This window comes from Schistocerca serialis, chromosome 1 (genome assembly GCF_023864345.2).
Source record: "Schistocerca serialis cubense isolate TAMUIC-IGC-003099 chromosome 1, iqSchSeri2.2, whole genome shotgun sequence".
NCBI classification, from domain to species: domain Eukaryota; kingdom Metazoa; phylum Arthropoda; class Insecta; order Orthoptera; family Acrididae; genus Schistocerca; species Schistocerca serialis.
In genome coordinates, this window is record NC_064638.1 from 289497103 (window position 1) to 289516642 (window position 19540).

At 37.3% G+C, this 19540-nt stretch overlaps 1 protein-coding gene across 1 annotated transcript in view; it reads left to right on the forward strand.

The window, feature by feature from the left end:
• Positions 1 to 19540, forward strand: part of LOC126468584 (transcription factor IIIB 90 kDa subunit) — a 371910-nt gene that overhangs the window by 62990 nt on the left and 289380 nt on the right. Inside the window, exon 4 of the mRNA XM_050096561.1 lies at positions 1261 to 1365. Coding sequence (XP_049952518.1) covers positions 1261 to 1365 — 105 coding nt within the window. The remainder of the gene's footprint in view (positions 1 to 1260; positions 1366 to 19540) is intronic.

The following is a 19540-nucleotide window of genomic DNA, read 5'->3' on the forward strand; positions in this document are numbered from 1 at the left end:
TGGTGGCCTGAAGGCTAAAAACAATTTGACTATTACCTGGATGGACGACATGAAGACAGCATTTGAGAAAACAAAACAAGTGATAGCGGATGCGGCATTCTTGTCACATCCCGAGCTGAATGCACTGTTGGCTGTGGTTGTAGATGTGAACCACACAGCGATAGGTGGCATGCTTCACCAACATGTTGGTGAGGTCTGGCAGTTGCTAGCTTTCTTCTCTAAAAAGCTGACCATCTTGCAAAAGAAATGGAGTATGTATGCCCGCAAGCAAACTGCTGGCGATGAACGAGGCTGTCAAATATTTTCATTCTCATGTTGAGACTCACACCTTCATAATGTTTACAGACGACAAGCCACTGATATTTACTTTCCAGCAAAATAATCTGAACTGCTCGCCAAGGCAACACAATCAGCTGCTGTACGTTGTGTATATTAAATTTTCCCAAATAATTTTCCCTATAAGAAAGCAGAGAGCTTAAATAGACATAAAATTTACACACCTATCTAAAAACCAATACAGTGAGTTATATGTCAGTATGAAATAAGCTGGGCAGCTTTTTGATCATCTTATCAATGTATGAATTCAGTTTTAGTTCATTACACATTTGGTAATCAAGTAATTATACTTAGTGAGTTTCATTGTGTATAGTACTTAAATACTTGATGGATTGATATGGTGTGTAATGAATGAACTGCACATTCAGTTGTTGAGTGTAAATAAGTTTGGGTCCATGGTGAGTACTATTATATCATGAGAAGTTTTTACAGTTTCTTGGAAGGATTTTAATTCCCATCCTAAATCATTAATGTCAGGGAACAGGTACAAACCAACTATGAAACCTTTGATAATCATCATTTTACATCAACCAGTTAAGAGTTAAGTTTTCTACCCGAAGTGGTATCCATTAATCTGACTTGCTTTCTTTTATGGAGCTAAAACTCCAGCCCTCGTATTGTTTTATTTTCTACAGAATTATTGGCCTTGGGTTGATCACAGGAAATATTAATAGAATTGTTTTTCTTGTTTAGCACTGCAAAAACATCATTAATGAGAATATCTTTGCCATTAGTTTTGTTATAAACCCCTAAAAAATTACTATATATATTTTGTGCATTATTTTCATAAGATTGTTGATTCCATCATACACGCTTATATCAAGCACTAATCTCCCATCTGTATTCACCTCAGTATAAACAATACACCGTGTGACAGCTCACTCAGTCTTCCTAATGCAGTTGAATCCTTAACATCTTGTTCAGATATGTTGATTGATTTCAGTGATGTGCTTCAAATTTGTGTGTATGAACTGGGACGTACATACCTCCGATTGTCACAAGCTTTGTGTATCAACATTCCATCAATGGGTGAGTAGCATTGCTATTGCTTTTGGTGGTGGTTGTGATGCTGATGACAATTTCAATACTTTCTGAAGGGGCTTCTTTTATAAATTGATTTCTTTCATTTAATACTCTGTCAATTTTGCATATTTAAATATATCCATACAAATCAGTTCATTTCTCCAGACTTACTGAGTAAATGCCATGTGAAGTTCAGCAGTGTTTCTTCTAGAATAGAGATCCCAACATCACTAGCGATGGTGCATATTCAATCACTTTTGCCTCTTCTTTAACTGAAAAACTTGATATGAAAAAGGACACACAGATTTTATACATACTGTGACATTAGTCACCATCACAGTCCTAGTAGTCAGAGAGAATGAAAGTAGAAAGTGAATTCAATTCATCCATGTGATAAGTTAACTCATTCTTTCAGTCAGCAAGGTGGGGCCAACATGATTTCATACATTTGTGTTTCAGCAGAACATTCTAACAGTTGATCTGTTTAATGTGAATTGGACATATAGTGGATAAATTGGATTTATTAAATCAAAACCCTTTATCAAAGATTAGACTACATGAAAGGATATATTCCTTTGTTGGAAAATAATGCAGTGATACCATTATTGCATTTGCTTCTACTAAAACGTAGTATGAGTGTAGTCTGGATGTTTAGTGTTTCGATCAATCATTTACAGTACCTGAGATACTGCTTAATCCATGAAAATGCAATTAATATACTGGGTGATTCTGTGATTATGTTACTAACTTTCAGGACAATAGAGAAGAGTAAATGTATCTATTTGAGGTAAGGGACTCTGGTCTGGAAATGACCAAGTCGAAAGTTACAAGCAAAAATTGTACTGGTACCTCTGACAGTGGACTATATTTTTCTGTGATATTGCCAATAAATTAGCTAAATAGTGAAAGTCAACTGAGGAAGGAAGACCAGATTTCTCTTATATTAACAATTCAAGTACTCTACTTAAAAAGGAATTACCGCAGAGGATTTCAGTTTGCAACTTCCATTGTTCGGTTTATAGTATAGTTATCATGAAGAAAGCTGTCCTGCCATGACACTGGCATATCACTCTGTTATAAAGAAAATTAGGAGAAGAGGGGCATAGTGACAGTAAGGTCATTAAAACCCAAAATCTAGCTGAGTTGGAAATAGGGAGACCAGTGGATCAGATGTGGACTTGTTGTTGAAAACATCTTGGTCTTCATCCGAAATCACTTGAATCATTATGGCTGGAACTATGAATCCTTCATCTGACAAACATGAAACCATTGTTGTAACCATTCAGCATGAAAGAAATGTTGTATGTATGTATCACCTCCTGTTTCTTTAATATGTACCTAAACTTTTGATCCAGAACTAATGTTCATCTGGGTTTTAAGTCTTGTGTGTTGAATACATTGACAGGGTAGAATGTTTTGCTTTTACACCTATTTTACATGGTGTTAATTGTGGATTAATTTTTTAGATTAGCATTTGTCAGTAACGTCTCCCAGCTTCCACAGGCATGAATAATCACTTTTAAAAAACACCACTCTTCCATTTTCTTGTGATGGAAAATCAATTATTTGTTCACATTGATGGGCTCTAGATAAGACAATGTTATGCAAACTTTGAATGAGAGAGGTATTGATCTATAGTTTCAGATGGCCAGGCTGTGTACAAACATTCTTGATTACAGCACCAAATACCCCCCCATTGTCTTATCGAGAGAAGGCATGTAATATTTCCACTTGTAGGTGAGTTTATATGTTATCACCAATGAGGTGTCTGATTGACACATGTATTAGTGTTAGAGAGGCATTTGGGAAATTTACATGGAATGTGAAAATTAAATAATTCACTGTGATATTTCCACATAAATTGAAAAAACAAAAAACAATAGTACCTTTATACAGAGTGGAATAAATAGATATCACCCAGTTATAGCAATAATGCGGGACAAATTTAATCAAAATTGGGCTAGTTTATGGGTACAAATTTTTGAAGGGAAAGGAGAATTAATAAGAAAATAGAAAGTATTAAGTAGAACAGAAATAATGGAATTAGCAAAGAGTGAAGGCTACGTCACATCATACAGTAGATAGTAAATAATGAGGAGGCACAAAACAATAAGTCGAACATTGTAGTGTAGCTTTCAAATTTGCATGCTTATCTAGAGTACTGAATGACTTCATGAATGGTCATGTTATGTACTGAATATGGGTGTAACTTTTTTTGTAAATTGATTCACAGACGTGTTCTTACTATCCTTCCTTCATGGGGATGGGTATGTGTCTTTCTGGTAAGACTGGTATGCTACTCTCAGTATCAAAATTTTTCCTGTTTTCTGGAATTGTTAGTTTAGTTTCATGCAGAATTGTAGCTGTTTTTGTCTCTTTCTCTTCACGTGTAATGTTTTGGAGATAATGGCAAAGCAGTAAGTTTTTGCAAGAACAATTGACACTCAAGTTTGCCACAGTTCTAATTTCAACATCTCTTAAGCTTCCCCTTTGCTGACTGGCTTCAACTTATTTTGTGGGCTTGTGATAAGCATACTTTATTTGATCAAAAGTATCTGGATTCCTATTAGTGGACATTAATATGGTGTGTACCCATCTTTTGCCAATATGATGGCTTTAACTTTGCTTGGGGCACTTCCAATGAGGTGTCTGAATATCTGTCTAGGAAAAGCAGTCCATTCTTCGTCAAGAGCTGAATCCAGATTGACATTCTGACTCATTCCTGACATTCTGACTCATTCCAAAGGTGTTCCATGGTATGCAGATCAGGACTGTGGCCAGGCCAGTCCATTACAGGAATGTTGTTGTGTGCAAACCACTGCCAGACGCAAATCCTGTTTCGTTCCCACATGGTATAGTGTGATTCATCACTCCAAATCACTCATTTCCAGTCATCCACTGTGCAGCAGCATCATTCTTTACACCACCTCAAGCGTTACTAATCACTGATTACAGAAATGTGCGGCTTATGAGAAACTGCTCAACTATTGTTCTCCATTATTTTAACTCCCTATGTAAAGTTATTGTACTAGCTGGACTGCTGGTAGCTCTTTGGAACTCACAAGTAATTCCTTCCACTGATTTAATGTGATTTTTTGCAATGATCAGTGGTCCCTGTCCGTCAGTACATACTTGAGGTCAGCCTGAGCTTGGTTTATCTGTCGTTCTTCCTTCGCATTTCTGCTTCACATTTTCATTGTCAACAATCAACTTGGGCAGCTTTAGAACAGTTGAAAGGTTCCTCATGGATTTGTTACTCAAGTAACATCCAATGACTAGTCATCATTTGAAGTCACTGAACTCTCCTGACTGACACAACCTGCTATTTCTGCTTCTCTACTGGCAATACAATAATCTCCACCTCCTTTTATGTTGGCAAGTCCACCTCCCATGAAATCTAGTGCAATTCTGCTTTACAAAGAGTTGTCCAGATGATCGGAGAGTGTGTTCTTGTGTGTTTTACCAGGTGAATAACATGCATCACTTTGACAGTTTCTCTTTTAGGAAACCACATAACTGATTGCACTACTGAAAGGAATTTTGAATTCAAAATGAATCATCTCAACTGCAGGAAGAAAGTACTGAAAGGAATCTTAAATTCAAAATGAATCACTTCAATTGCAGGAAGAAACCAGCAAAACATTTGTAGAAGTTTTATTTACTCATTCCTACATTGAACTTCAGTGACAGGTTTTCTCATTGCTCAAATAACTATAGACCTGACAAGGAAAACTTCCCATTGCAACCCCTCCCCACCCTCCTCACCCCTCCATCCCCCTTTCCCTCAGATCTCAGATTTAGTGGTAAGATGGCCCAGTGGATAGCCCGTCAAAAACTGAACACACACAAAGCATGAAAACACAAAGAAGGTGTACTGAACTGTGAAAAAAAAGGAAAATAGAAACGGTGAATGGTCCAAGCGTAACAAGTGCAATATCAGTCATTATTCAACAGCCGTGCCGTCATGGTTAAGTGGTCAAGGTGTTGAAATGCAAACCGGATGAGCCATGTTCAAAACTCTGGTGTGCCCTTTTTTATTTTTTCCCCATGACATTTTGAACTGTCTATCCCCTCATATGAGTGTTTGTTCTTTTGCTGTAGTCTTGGCAATTGTCATACTATACATTGGTTGTACAATATGAGTAGCATGGTAAGAATATGTTACCGTCACAAGTAAATGTGACGAATAGTGAGAGCAGGTGAGGTGCCACATAGATGTCCCACAGAAATGAGAACAACAAATAAACAGGTGTAAACTAAGTTACAACAAAGGAATTCAAGAGTCAAAACTTCCAAAATGGAAAGCATCTTCAAAAATGTTAAAAACATATGTTTTGACAGAAAACAGAGAAACTGTGTGATTGTGAAACTGTTGTGTTAATTTGTTGCAACTTATGTGACAAACTGTTATGTTTTTCCTTTATTTACTTGAGAGCAGAGATTCGTGTCATATGACACACATACTGTCACTAATGTTGTGTTGACATACCAGACATGTTTTCTGGCGGAACATTCAGTTGATTTGTCGCCTTGTCATCAAACATTTGTGGTTCCCATTCGAAAGCCACTTCCATTTGGCGATGTTGCTAGCCATGGTTCACTGAGAATTACGCTCTCAATTGCCGAGACGATAGTTAGCATAGCCTTCAGCTACGTCAATTGCTACGACCTAGCAAGGCGCCAGTTATCCTTTGCTATGTATCTAATGAAGCATGTACAGTAACAAGACCAATGTCACCAATTGTGGATTAAAGTTAAGTATTCCAGCAGCTACGTACTTTTCTTTATAGCATTCATTACGTATCCTGTTTCAGACCTCATGCCAGCCTGCATGAGTTTAAGCGCGTGCCTATCGGTTACCCGTCACTGTGGACTGGCTGTCTTGTCAGTCCACAACAATTTGTACCCGACTGGGACTCAAACCCAGATTGGTTAATTGACTTGGGGGAAGGGGACCAAACATTGAGGTCATCGATCCCATCAGATGAGGAAAGAATGGAGAAGAATTGGTTGATTTGGGTGAAGGGACCAGACAGTGAGGTCATAGGTGCCATCGGATTAGGGAAGGATGGGGAAAGAAGTTGGCCCTGCCCTTTCAAAGGAATGAGCCCAGCATTTGCCTGAAGCAATTTAATGAATTCACGGAAAACCTAAATCAGGATGGCTGGACGTGAGTTTGATCCATGGTCCTCCCGAATGCTAGTCCAGTGTGCTAACCACTCCACCAACTTGCTCAGTCAAACCCAAATGGCGGTAGCCTTATCATTACACTGTCTGAGCATGACTCAGGCCAGACCCAACCTTCCATGTGTCATCAACCATGTGTCTACACCTGCAGTCATACATCTATTATGTATATTCTCATACAGGGGAGACCTTGTAATTGAAAGTTACTTACTCATGATAATCAGGAAATCCTTGTAATTGAAAGTTACTTACTCATGATAATCGGGAAATCCGGGTTCGAGTCCAGTTTGGCACAAATTTTCATTGTCATTATTTCATTATACAGCTGATTGTTATCCACATTCACAACTGTGAATACATTTTATGTATTTCATAACAGCTGTAGTTCCGCATAGCCTGTTCCTTTGGACATGCATGCTTATCGAAAGGAACATTTCATTGTACTTCTGAACAACAAAGGCACTGAAATATCAACTTTGTAAAATACCCAAAGAAATGCCCCTCCCCCACCCCCACTCACACGCACAGACCAAACTATTACAGTTCTAGTGATCAACTGCCAAAGCATTTGTAACAATATGCCACAGTTTCAAGTATCTGTATTCCTAAAAAGCAGTGTAGATCACATTGTATTAGGCTTAGAAAGCTGGATTAAACCTGAAACTGATAGCAATGAGATTTTTGGGCTAAATCTAAGTGAATCAAAAGGACAGGCAAATAAGAATTGGTGTGTTGTATTTTTGACAGCAGATAAGAAACTCAGACCTGCAAAGATAGAAATTGAAGCTGGATACAACATTGTGCAAAACTTACAACATGTGTTTTTTAATTAAGTACCATTTTGAAATTAAAAAAAAAGACATGCAAAGATATCTCAATAATTCTATTTTTACATGAAAGCCTGTACCTTAATCTTCTTTTCTACATAATTTCCATTAATATTGAGGCACTTTTCATAACATTGTACCAGTTTTTGAATACCCTCCTCATAGAGGTCTGCCACCTGACTTATTAACCACTGCATCACCACTGTTTTGACTTCATCATGAAGACGCTGACCGCCCAGGTGTTTCTTCAAGTGCAGGAACAGATGGTAGTCACTGGGCACAAGATCGGGGCTGTACGGAGGATGATCTAGAGTTTCCCATCAAAAAGATGTGATGAGATCTTTGGTCTGATTTGCCACATAGGGACGGGCATTGTCTTGCAGCAAAACAATGCCCTTGCTCAACTTACCACATCTTTTGTTCTGAATTGAACAGTGCAGATTGTGCAATGTCTTACAGAAAGCTGCTGCATTGATTGTCTCATTACAAGGCAGAAATTCCACAAGCAATACCCCTTTTCTGTCCCAAAAAACTGCGCACATGATTTTCCGGTTAGAAATTGTTTGCTTGAACATCATTTTTCTGAGTGAATCTGAATGCCGCCATTCCATGGACTGCTACTTTGATTCTGGTGTGACGTAGGCCACCCGTGTTTCATCTTGAAGAAACACCTGGGTGGTGAGCGTCTTCAAGACGATGACGAAGTCAAAACAGTGGTGATGCAGAGGTCAACAAGTCAGGCGGAAGACTTCTATGAGTAGGGTATTCAAAAACTGGTACAACGTTATGACAAGTGCCTCAATATTGATGGAAATTATGTAGAAAAGTAGATTAAGGTACAGGCTTTCATGTAAAAATAAAATTATTGAGATATCTTAGAATGTCTTTTGTTAATTTCAAAACGCTACTTACTTAAAAAACATGCCTTGTAGTATGAGAATGGTCATAAACTTATAACTGGACCTTTCTGTTGACCACCAGATATACTCTCAGCTGTAACTGAAAACTTCAGAGAAAACCTCAGTTTCCTAGTACATAAGTTTCCCAATCACACTGTCATCATCAAGGGAGACATTAATCATCTAGCAATCAGTTGGGGTAGTGTCATTTTTCTAGTAAGTTCCCCAATCACACTTTCATTATCAGAGCAGAATTTAATCATCCAACAATCAGTTGGGATAGTTACAGTTTTGTAAGTGGTGGGCATGATATGATATCTTGCAAAAATGTATTAAATGCAATCGCTGAAAATAAATACATCAGATAGTTTGTAAGCCCACTCTTGCTGGAAATATATTAGATCTAAGGCAACAAACAGATATGACCCCTTTGAGAATGCCTCTGTTTAAACTTGTATCTATGACCATGAGGCAGTTGAAGCAACAAAGTACAAAGGGCAACTACAACAAATACAAAGATTTAAATGTTCAGTGAATTACAGAAAGATGCAACAGTGTCACGACGCCTTAAGGAGGTATTGATCAGTGGCTTTGAAAAACAGCTGAAATCACTAAACTTGAACAAAGCTCTAGGACCTGAATAAATCTGTATCAGATTCTATACAAGATTTCTGGCCTATCTTTTAATCACAGTGTACCATCTGTTCTGGAATCATAGAGTGTTCTCAGTTGAAACGTAATGGTATATCTTGAACAGAATGATCTCCCCCCATGCTATCTATCATAGATTCTGAAAACTTCAACCATGTGAAACCCATCTTATGCTGTTCTCTCATGACATTTTGAAAGCCATGGATCAAGGCAATCAGGTAGATGAAGAATTTCTTGACTTCCAAAACGCATTTCACTCAGGACTACACTTAGATTATTATCAAAAGTACAATCCAGTGGGGTATTTAGTGAAATTTGTGACTGAGTTGAGGAATTCTTGGCAGGGAGTACACAGCATGTTATATTGGATGTATAATCATTTCAGATGTGCCCCAAGGAAGTGTGTTGGGACCCATCCCCAATAAAGTGTGTTGGGATCCTTGCTCTTCATGTTTTATATTAATGACCTTGCAGACAGCATTAATAGTAACTTCAGACTTCCCCAAATGATGTGGTTGTCTGTAATAAACTACCGGTACCATTTGAAAAAAGATGCACACATTTTCAGGCAAATCTTTAAAAGATTTTAAAATGGTACAGATATTTGCTACTTACTTTAAATGCTTAAAAATTTAATATGCTGCCTTCCAAAAAAGGAAACTTATAAGGATATGAAATGAAATGATCACATGGTCTGTCTTAGGTACAGCAGGCAACATTGTTAGTTTCATCGGTAGGTTACTGGGAAAATGCAGTCAGTCTACAAAGGAGATTGTTAACAAAATGCCTGTAACACATCTCAAAATGTAAGCATGAAATGTAGGAAGGGGAAGGAAAGGGAAAGGATGGGTGGGAAATGTGATGTCTAGCAGCACAGGGCATTTTGATAATGTGTTTTATAAATGTGTGGGATCCATACCACGTAGAACTATATTATGTCTGCAAACTGAACAATGAGCAGGTGAACTCCCACTTTCCCTACTGGTTGATTCACAAGGAGTGCCTAGAGGCTAATGAGCTATACCGACTCTTTCACTGCACGCCTTTTAAATCACTGGCGATGCAATACACAAACTGGCCACGAGAATGTTCATTTTACACTAATTCACTAACACTACATAGAATACACAAAGTAGTATGTAATTTAACTAACAAAAGAATCACACATGAACAGAATATATCTCCATCTACATCAGCACTCTGCAATTCACACTTAAGTGATGACAGATGATTCATAGAACCGCGTTGACTGTTTGTTCACTGTTCCACTTTTGAATTATGTGTGGAGAAAAATGAACCCCACAATCTTTGTATGCAGGCTCTGATTTCTCTTATTTTATTACAATGATCATTTCTCATTAGGTAGATGGGAGCCAATAAAATACTGGAATATTTGGAGGAGAAAGTTAGTGATCGAAATTTTGTGACAAGATGTGGCCACAATAAAAAAAAAAAAAAACTCTGTTGTTCTAATGGTTGCTACCCCAGGTCACTTTTTGTGATAATACAAAACAAGCTGCCCTTTTTACAACTTTTTCAGTGCCCTCCATGAATCCAATCTGGCAAGGATCCCATGTTGCACTTCAGTTGTCTAGAAGAAGGTGCACGAGCATAGTGTATGCAATCTTTTTATAGGATTTGTTGCATCTTCTAAGTGTTCAGCCAGTAAAATATGGTTGTCAGTTCACCTTCCCAACAAATTTTCTTTGTGATGGTTCCAGTTAAAGTTGTTTGTAATTTTAGTCCTAGATATGTTGCTGAGTCTACAACCTTTAATTTATCTGATTAATCACATAACCAAAATTTAATTGATTTTCATTTTCACTCATGTGGAGGACCTCACACTTTTTATTGTGTGTGAGCGCGCGCGTGCGCCACTTTTTGCATCTTGCAAATGTCTTGTTTTTGATCTTCTTCTGATGACCTTACTAGATGGTGAATGACAGCACCATATCTGCAGTCTAAGAGGAGTGCTCAGATTGACTCCTAAATTATCTCTCTTTGGTTTCTATAGATAACTTCCTGTCAGTTACTATCGACTATCAAAAAATCTTGAATCCAGCCACAGATTGGTAGCAATACTCCTTATGCATGCAGCTTGATTAGAAGCTGCTTGTGAGGAACAGATAACTTCTGGGAAGCTGAAAATATGGAATCAACTTGAGAACCACTGTCAACAGCACCCATTACTTTGTGTGAATGAAGATCAATTGTTCTATCTGAATCTATGCTATTTATGTGTCAGTAGATCATTTTCCTTGAAATATTTCATGATGTTGGAACATAGTTTATGTTTCAAAATCCTACTACAAATCAGAGTCAATGTTTTGGGGCTATAATTCAGCAGATTATTTCTATTGCCACCTGTGCAACTTCACAGTCTGTAAATACTGATTTTTTGTTTATTGGTTGGTTTCACACGACTCCTGAAACTGGAGCTGTTTTATCAGCATATCCTGAAAGGAACCTAATTAATATGTATGCTAGACCAGAAGACTTGCCTTTCTTCTTCTTCTTCTTCTTCTGCTTTTACGGCCTCATTGGACCACTTCAGTCAATCATTTCTGGTCCTCTTCTTTGGTATTTTCCCCTTCCGAGTGGCCCAGTATCTCTTCATTCGTTCCGATGCTTTTCGTCGTTCCTTATCTGTAAATACCCTTTTCATTGTATGTCGTTTGTCAATTTTTGGTTTAAATCTTATTTCTGTGTCCCTCAACTTCTTTAAATTTGGCGTTTTGTTCTGCAAATCATCCAGAGTTATTTCCAGTTCTTCCATATCCTCTCTTATTTCCTTAAGCCATCCTCCTTGTTGTTTCAAATTCCAGAGTTTCTCAATAATTTTCCTTGATAATCTGGTTTCTGGTGTCCTCAGAATGTGACCACAAAAAGAGATCCTTTTCTTTCGTATAGTATCAGTGATGGGTTCCAGTTCTCTGTATACCACTTCATTTGGAACTATCCGCCATTGCCCAGCTTTTTGATATTTCTTATTTATGCATGTTCTAGCAATTCTTCTCTCTACTTTTAAAATTTTGTCAATTCTGTTTTTCTGGGTGACTTTAAAAAGAGTTTCACTTCCGTATGTAACCTCTGGTTGAACCACCGTCTTGTAATGTTTTAATTTTGTTTTAATTGATAGACATTTTATATTGTAGGTAGACCATGTTAGTTTTTGAGCTTTTATCATTTTATTAGTTCTTGCTCGCCATGCAGGTTTCTCGTCCAATTTATGTGTTATAATTTCACCCAGGTATTTAAATTGTTTCACTATTTTAATTTCCCTATTGTTCACTGTGATGTGATCTATTACAAGTGGATCCGTTACCATTATTTCAGTCTTTTCAAATGATATCTGGAGTCCTAATTTTTGTGCTATATTTTGTAAGCTTGTTATTTGTTTCGTGGCTTCCTGAATATTATTAGCTAGTAATGCTAGGTCATCAGCAAATCCCAAGCAATTTAGGTTTATTTTATCTTTCTTAGTTCCAATTTTAATATTCATAGGATTTTCCTTGTACCATTCTCTCATTACATATTCAAGAGCACAATTGAATAGCAATGGTGATAAACAATCTCCCTGTCTCAACCCTGTTTTAATCGTAAATGGTTCAGATATTTCTCCTCTAAATTTTACTTTGGATTTGGTGTTTGTTAAGGTTAACTGTATCATTTTTATTAATTTAGGATGAAGTCCAAAATTCCTTAATATTTTCATCATTGAAGATCTATGGATGCAATCATACGCCTTTTTGAAATCTACAAAGGTTATGACTAGTTGTTTTTGCCTTCTTTTGTAGACATCCATAACTAACTTCAAGGTGATTATCTGTTCTGGGCAGCTTATCCAGGATCTAAATCCTCCTTGATATTCTCCCAGTTCCAGTTCTAATTGATCTTTACAGCGGTTGTATAGTATTCTTGACATGATCTTATACGTGCAGTCCAAAAGGGAAATTCCTCTATAGTTGTCTGGATTTGATTTTTCTCCTTTCTTATGTAATGGATGTATTATAGCAGTAGTCCAATTTTCTGGTAATTTCTCTTCATTCCAGATTTTTACTATGCATTGGTGTAATGCTATCTTTACTGGTTCTGCTGCATATTTCCAAAGTTCAGCAAACGTTTGATCTTCTCCACTTGCTTTGTAGTTTTTGAGTTCTTTCAAAGCTCTGTAGACCTCATTTATCGTAGGTGGATTTATATTTTCTGCTGGTGTTTTAATTGGGGTTTATCTGAAGAAGTTCTGGGGGATCTTCACAATTTAGTAACTTGTTAAATGTTTCTGCTAGAATTTCTGTAATTTTACTATTGCTATGGGCTAGGTTATTATCTTTATCTTTTAACATTAATGTTGGAGGATCATATCTTTGTAATTGTCTGCCAAATATTTTGTAATAGTCTCTTGAGTTTGTTTTTTCACTATTTGTTTCTATCATTAGAAGTATATCTTTTTGGTACTGACGTTTAACTCTCCTTATTATTTTTTGTGTTGTCTTCCTTTGTTTTGTGAGTTCCAAATATGATTTTTCTGTTTTTTCATTTTGATGCCTTAACCAGGCTTGGTGTCGATCCAACACTGCTTCATCACATTCATCGTTCCACCACTGGTGTTTTTTCCTTGGATTTATAGGGGCAACTTGTTCAGCTATTTGTTTCAATTTGGGAATTATTTCTTCCAGATCATCTGTTATTTTTATATCCCTGGTTTGTGCTTCATAATCCTCATTTTGTATCAGTTTATGAGGGTCATAGGTTCTCTTCTTCTCCTGGTGGGATTTTTTCTTTGCTAATGGGGTTAATTTAATTTTAATTTTTATCATGTAATGATCTGATCCGGTATCTGTCCCTCTCAGTACTTTCACATTGTAAATTTCCTTGTGGTAATTCTTATCCATGCAGACATGGTCCAGTTGCCATTCTCCTTTTTTCCAGTCTGGATGTTTCCAAGTTTTTAGTTTACTTGGTCTTCTCTTAAAATACGTCGACTTTGAGATCATGTCATGGTTTCTGCAAAATTCCACTAGTCTTATGCCATTTTTGTTTGTTCTTCTTTGTGCTGTCCATTTCCCTATTATGTCTCTATATCTCTTTTCCCTTCCTAACTGGGCATTGAAGTCTCCAATTAAAATTTTGATGTGATTTTTATTAATGTTATTCGTTGTTTGATCTAAGAGCTCCCAAAATTTTTCTACCTCTTCTCTGTGTTCTTTTTTATTATTTTTATCATTTGTCGGGGCATGGGCATTTATTATTGTGTACATTTTATTTGCAGCTTTTAGAGTTAATGTTGAGACCCTGGGAGATTGTGCTTTAAATTCTATTATGGACTCTATTATTTTCAGACTCACCACGAATCCTGTTCCAAATTGTGGACACTGTTTCATGACTCTTTTCCCTGGTATTCCCTTATAAATCCTATATCCTTGTGATTCTATCGGCTCCTGATCAGTATTTCTCATTTCTTGAAGTCCGGTTATGAGAATCCCCTTGCGATCCATTTCATCCGTCAGAATTTTGAGTTTGCCTGGTTGTATGAGGGAATTTATATTGTGTGTCGCAATGTAGTTTATTTGTCCTGTCTTGAGTTTTGGTCGTCTGTCCGTTTTGGGTATTTTCAGATGCTCCGACTCATCCAAGTTATCTTTCAGGTGACTGCCCACCGTATCCGAGTGCAGTCTTCCTTGGTTATTGCCAAGCGGTGGATTATTCCTTGAAAGATTTCCTTCCATGTTTGACTTTCAAAGGTAGTCAACCTTGTATGGAGCAAGCTCCGAGTTACAACTACGGTTGTTAGCCATAGAGGTTGTTTAGTGTTTGGTCCGCGAGAGCTATTTTATTTCGCTCAAGTCCGGTGGTAAACCGGGGAGGACCCCCCTATCCGCCACCTGGGATGCGCCACGTCGGAGTATCACCTCTCCGCCTGCTACGACACCGTAGTAGGTTCGTGGAGACTTGCCTTTATTAAGTGACTTAAATTTTTTCACTGCACGAAGCATATCTGTTTCTAAATTACTTATGTTGACAGTTATCTGGATTCAAATTCTAGAATATTTACTGCATCTTCTTTTGTGAGAAAAATGCAGAAAACCTTGTTTAGTAACCTCAGTTTAGTGACACACTCATCAGTAATATTGCCATTGCCATCACACACTAAAGGTATTGATGTCTTGCCATTGGAATACTCTACATACAGCCAAAATCTCTTTGGATTTTCTATCAGATTCCAAGACAGAGATTCACTGTGGAAACTATTAGAAGCCTCTTGTATTGATGTCTGTGTCACTGTTGCCAATCTTGTAGATTTTGTGTTCTTTTAAATGTGGCATACATTTTCTTTTTTCTGCACCATAGGGGGATCTATTCCATCTCTTATTGATTTTTCTCTCAACTTCCACGAAACTGTTTCTTTGAATTTAAGCCTTGTTTGCCTGATATTTACATAGTTAGTGCAGAAGGAAAGGAAACTGTCTCTTAGGAAGGTGTTAAGCTAATTTTTATCTGCTTTCAGATGTATTTTGTGTTTGTTGGATTTGGATGTTACACAATTCACTCTCACTACAGTGATCTTTTGGTCACTAATTTATGTACCCATTATGATGCTCTCTATTTGCTCTGGAGTGTCTGTTGCTAAGAGGTCTGGTATGTTACCACAACTATTTTCGCTTCGTATGGACTCCTGAACCAACTGGTCAAAATAATTTGTACAGAAAGCATTTAGTACAATTTCAGGTGATGTTTTATGCCTGCCACTGACTTTTAAACATGTATTTTTGTCATCAGATAGAGATAGATTGAATTTGCAATGAACTATAATTGTATCAATCAAGGGTGCTCTCAAATTGAGGCTTCAGTTTTACTTGAACCATCCAGCAACTGTATCATCTGAGTTGGGTGGTTGGTAAAAAGAACCAACTATTAATATACCTATACCACTTTATGCTTCGCTGCACTCTGCACTGCTAAGTAGGATACTGATCTTTAGCCATCCTGTATAGGAGCTGGATCTTTTTATTGAAAATGGCCACTTGCTCCCCCACAAGTGCTGCTTGCTTTTCGGCTGACGGAAAAACTAATAGATGAGATACTGAATATATACAACAAAGAGCAGCAGGAATGGGCACAGATTTGTTTGTCTCTTGGGAAAGCATCATGGAAATAGTGGAAAATCTGAATAGACAGACACGAGATGCGAACTGTCCCGCAAAAACCTACTTACGAAGTTTGAAGAATAAGCTTTTAGGGATTTCAGAATATATTACAGGCCCCTACTTATCACTCCCATAGGACCTATGAAGAGAAGATTAAACTTATTACAGCATGCACAGAAGCATTTAAGCAACTATTCTTTACTTGCTCTATTCTGAATGGATGGGAAGAAGCTCTAAGTAGTGCTAAGTAGTCTCTACTGTGCACTTTACAACAGTTTGCAGAGTATAGATGTAGACGTAAATATACTAATCCCTCATATACAAATTGAAAGGTATGCACTGAAATTATAATTCAACTGTTAACTCATTACTAACCATCATAGTTATCCACAATTAACCATCTACTGTTACTGACACCAGATTCAGTTCACTTCAAGTAAGGCACATCTTAAACACACACAACTGCAGCTATCTGACAGATAAAACATTAATCCATTGAGCCCCATGGTCTTTCTTTGATCACACGCTTTTATTTTTCTTCTGTCATATGCTAAGTAGCCACTCGGTGACTAGTTGTGCTGCTTTGTCCTATGTGCTTTCACAGTGATCCACAAAAATTGACTCATGGCCATGTTGTCAATAATTCAGTGATTTTACACATACAGGATATAATTTTAGCTGTTAATTTCAAATATCATTTTGTTTTCATCATGATGATTTATCTATCAAAGTTATTTCTAAACAGTATGTAGTGTCTTGTCATTGTTGTTGTTGTTATTATTGTTATGGTCTTCAGTTCAGAGATTGGTTTCATGCAGATCTCCATGTTACTTTATCCTGTGCAAGCTTCTTCATCTCCGAGTAACTACTGCAACCTACATCCTTCTGAATCTGCTTATTGTATCCACCTCTTGGTCTCCCTCTATGATTTTTACCCCCCACACTTCCCTCAGTAGGCTACTATACTGATGATCCCTTGATACCTCAGAATGTGTCCTACTGATCAATCCCTTCTTTTAGTCAGGTGGTGCCACAAATTCCACTTCTCCCCAATTCCATTCAATACATCCTCATTGGTTATGTGAGCTACCCATCTAATCTTCAGCATTCTTCTGTAGTGCCACATTTTGAAAGCTTCTATTCTCCTCTCTATTTATCACACATGTTTCACCTCCGCACATGGCTACACTCCATACAAATACTTTCAGAAAAGACTTCCTGGCGCTTAAATCCATACTCGATGGTAATAAATTTCTCTTCTTCAGCAGTGCTTTCCTTACCATAGACAATCTGCATTTTATATCCTCTCTAATTCGACCATCGTCAGTTATTTTGCTCTCCAAATAGCAAAAATCATCTACTACTTTACTTTAAGTGTCTCTTTTACTAATATAATTCCCTCAGCATCAACTGATTTAATTCAACTACATTCCGTTATCCTCATTTTGCTTAGGGTGATGTTCATTGTGTATCCTCCTTTTAAGACACTGTCCATTCCATTCAACTGCTCTTTGGGATCCTTTGCTGTCTCTGACAGAATTACAATGTCATCAGCAAACCTCAAAGTTTTTATTTCTCCTCCATGGATTTTAATGGCTACTTCAAATTTTTCTTTTGTTTCCTTCACTGCTTGGTTAGTATATAGATCATATAACATCGGGGATAGGCAACAACCCTGTCTTATTCCCTTCTCCACCACTACTTCCCTTTCATGCCCCTTGACTCTTATAAATACATCTATTTTCCGTACAAATTGTAAATAGCCTTTTGCTCCCTGTATTTTGTCCCTACCACCTTCAGAATTTGAAAGAGAGTATTCCAGTCAATATTGTCAAAAGCTTACTCTAACTCAACAAATGCTAGAAACGTAGGTTTGCCTTTCCTTAATCTATGTTCTAAGGTAAGTTGTAGAGTCAGTATTGCCTCGCATGTTCCAATATTTCTATGGAATCCGAATTCATCTTCCCTGAGGTTGGCTTCTACCAGTTTTTCCATTCGTCTGTAAAGAATTCATGTTATTATTTTGCAACCATGACTTATTAAACTGATAGTTATGTAATTTACACACCTGTTGACACCTGCTTTCTGTGGGATTGGAATTACCATATTCTTCTTGAAGTCTGATGGTATTTCGCCTGTCTCATACATCTTGCTCACCAGATGATAGAGTTTTGTCATGGCTGGCTCTCCCAAGGTTATCAGTAGTTCTAATGGTGTGTTGTATACTCCCAGGGCCTTGTTTCCACTTAAGTCTTTCAGTGCTCTGTCAAATTCTTCATGCAGTATCATATCTCCCATTTCATCTTCATGTAAGTCCTCTGTCATGTCCATAATATTGCCCTCAAGTACATCATCCTTGTATAGACCCTCTATATACTCCTTCTGCCTTTCTGCTTCCCCTTCTTTGCTTAGGACTGGTTTTCCATCTGAGCTCTTAATATTCATACAGATGGTTTTCTTTTCCCCATATGTATCTTTAATTTTCCTGTAGGCAGTATCTATCTTACCCCTAGTGATATACGCCCTTACATCCATACATATGTCCTCTAGCCATTCTTGCGTAGCCATTTTGCACTTCCTGTCAATTTCAATTTTGAGACATTTGTTTTCCTTTTTGCCTGCTTCATTTACTGCATTTTTATAGTTTCTCCTTTCATCAATTAAATTCAGTATCTCTTCTGTTACCCGAGGATTTCTGCTAGCCCTTGTCTTTTCACCTACTTGATCCTCTGCCGCATTCACTATTTCACCTCTCAAAGCTACCTATTCATCTTCTGGTGTATTAATTAATCATTCCCTAACACTTTCTACATCCTCTGGTTCTTTCAATTTATCTAGGCCCCATCTCCTTAACTTCCTACCTTTTTGCAGTTTCTGCAGTTTTAGTCAACAGTTCATAAACAACAAATTATGATCAGAGTCCACATCTGCCTCTGGAAATATCTTACAATTAAAAACCTGGTTCCTAAATCTCTGTCTTAACATTATATAATCTATCTGAAATCTTCTAGTGTCTCCAGGCCTCATCCATGTATGCAACCTTCTTTCATGATTACTAAACCAAGCATTGGCTGTGATTAAGTTATGCTCTGCGCAAAATTCTACGAGGTGGTTTCCTCTTTTATTTCTTACCCCCAGTCCATATTCACCTACTCCTTTTTCTTCTCTTCCCGTCACTACTATTGAATTCCAATCCCCTATGACTATTAAATTTTTGTCTTCCTTAAGTATCTGAATAATTTCTTTTGTCACATCATACATTTCTTCAATCTCTTCATCATCTACAGAGCTTGTTAGCATATAGACTTGTACTACTATGGTAGGTGTGGGCTTCATGTCTATCTTGGCTACAAGAATGCTTTCACTATGCTATTCGTAGTAGCTTATCTGTGCTCTTATTTTTTTAATTCATTATTAAACCTGCTTCTGCATTACCCCTATTTGATTTTGTATTTATAACCCTTTATTC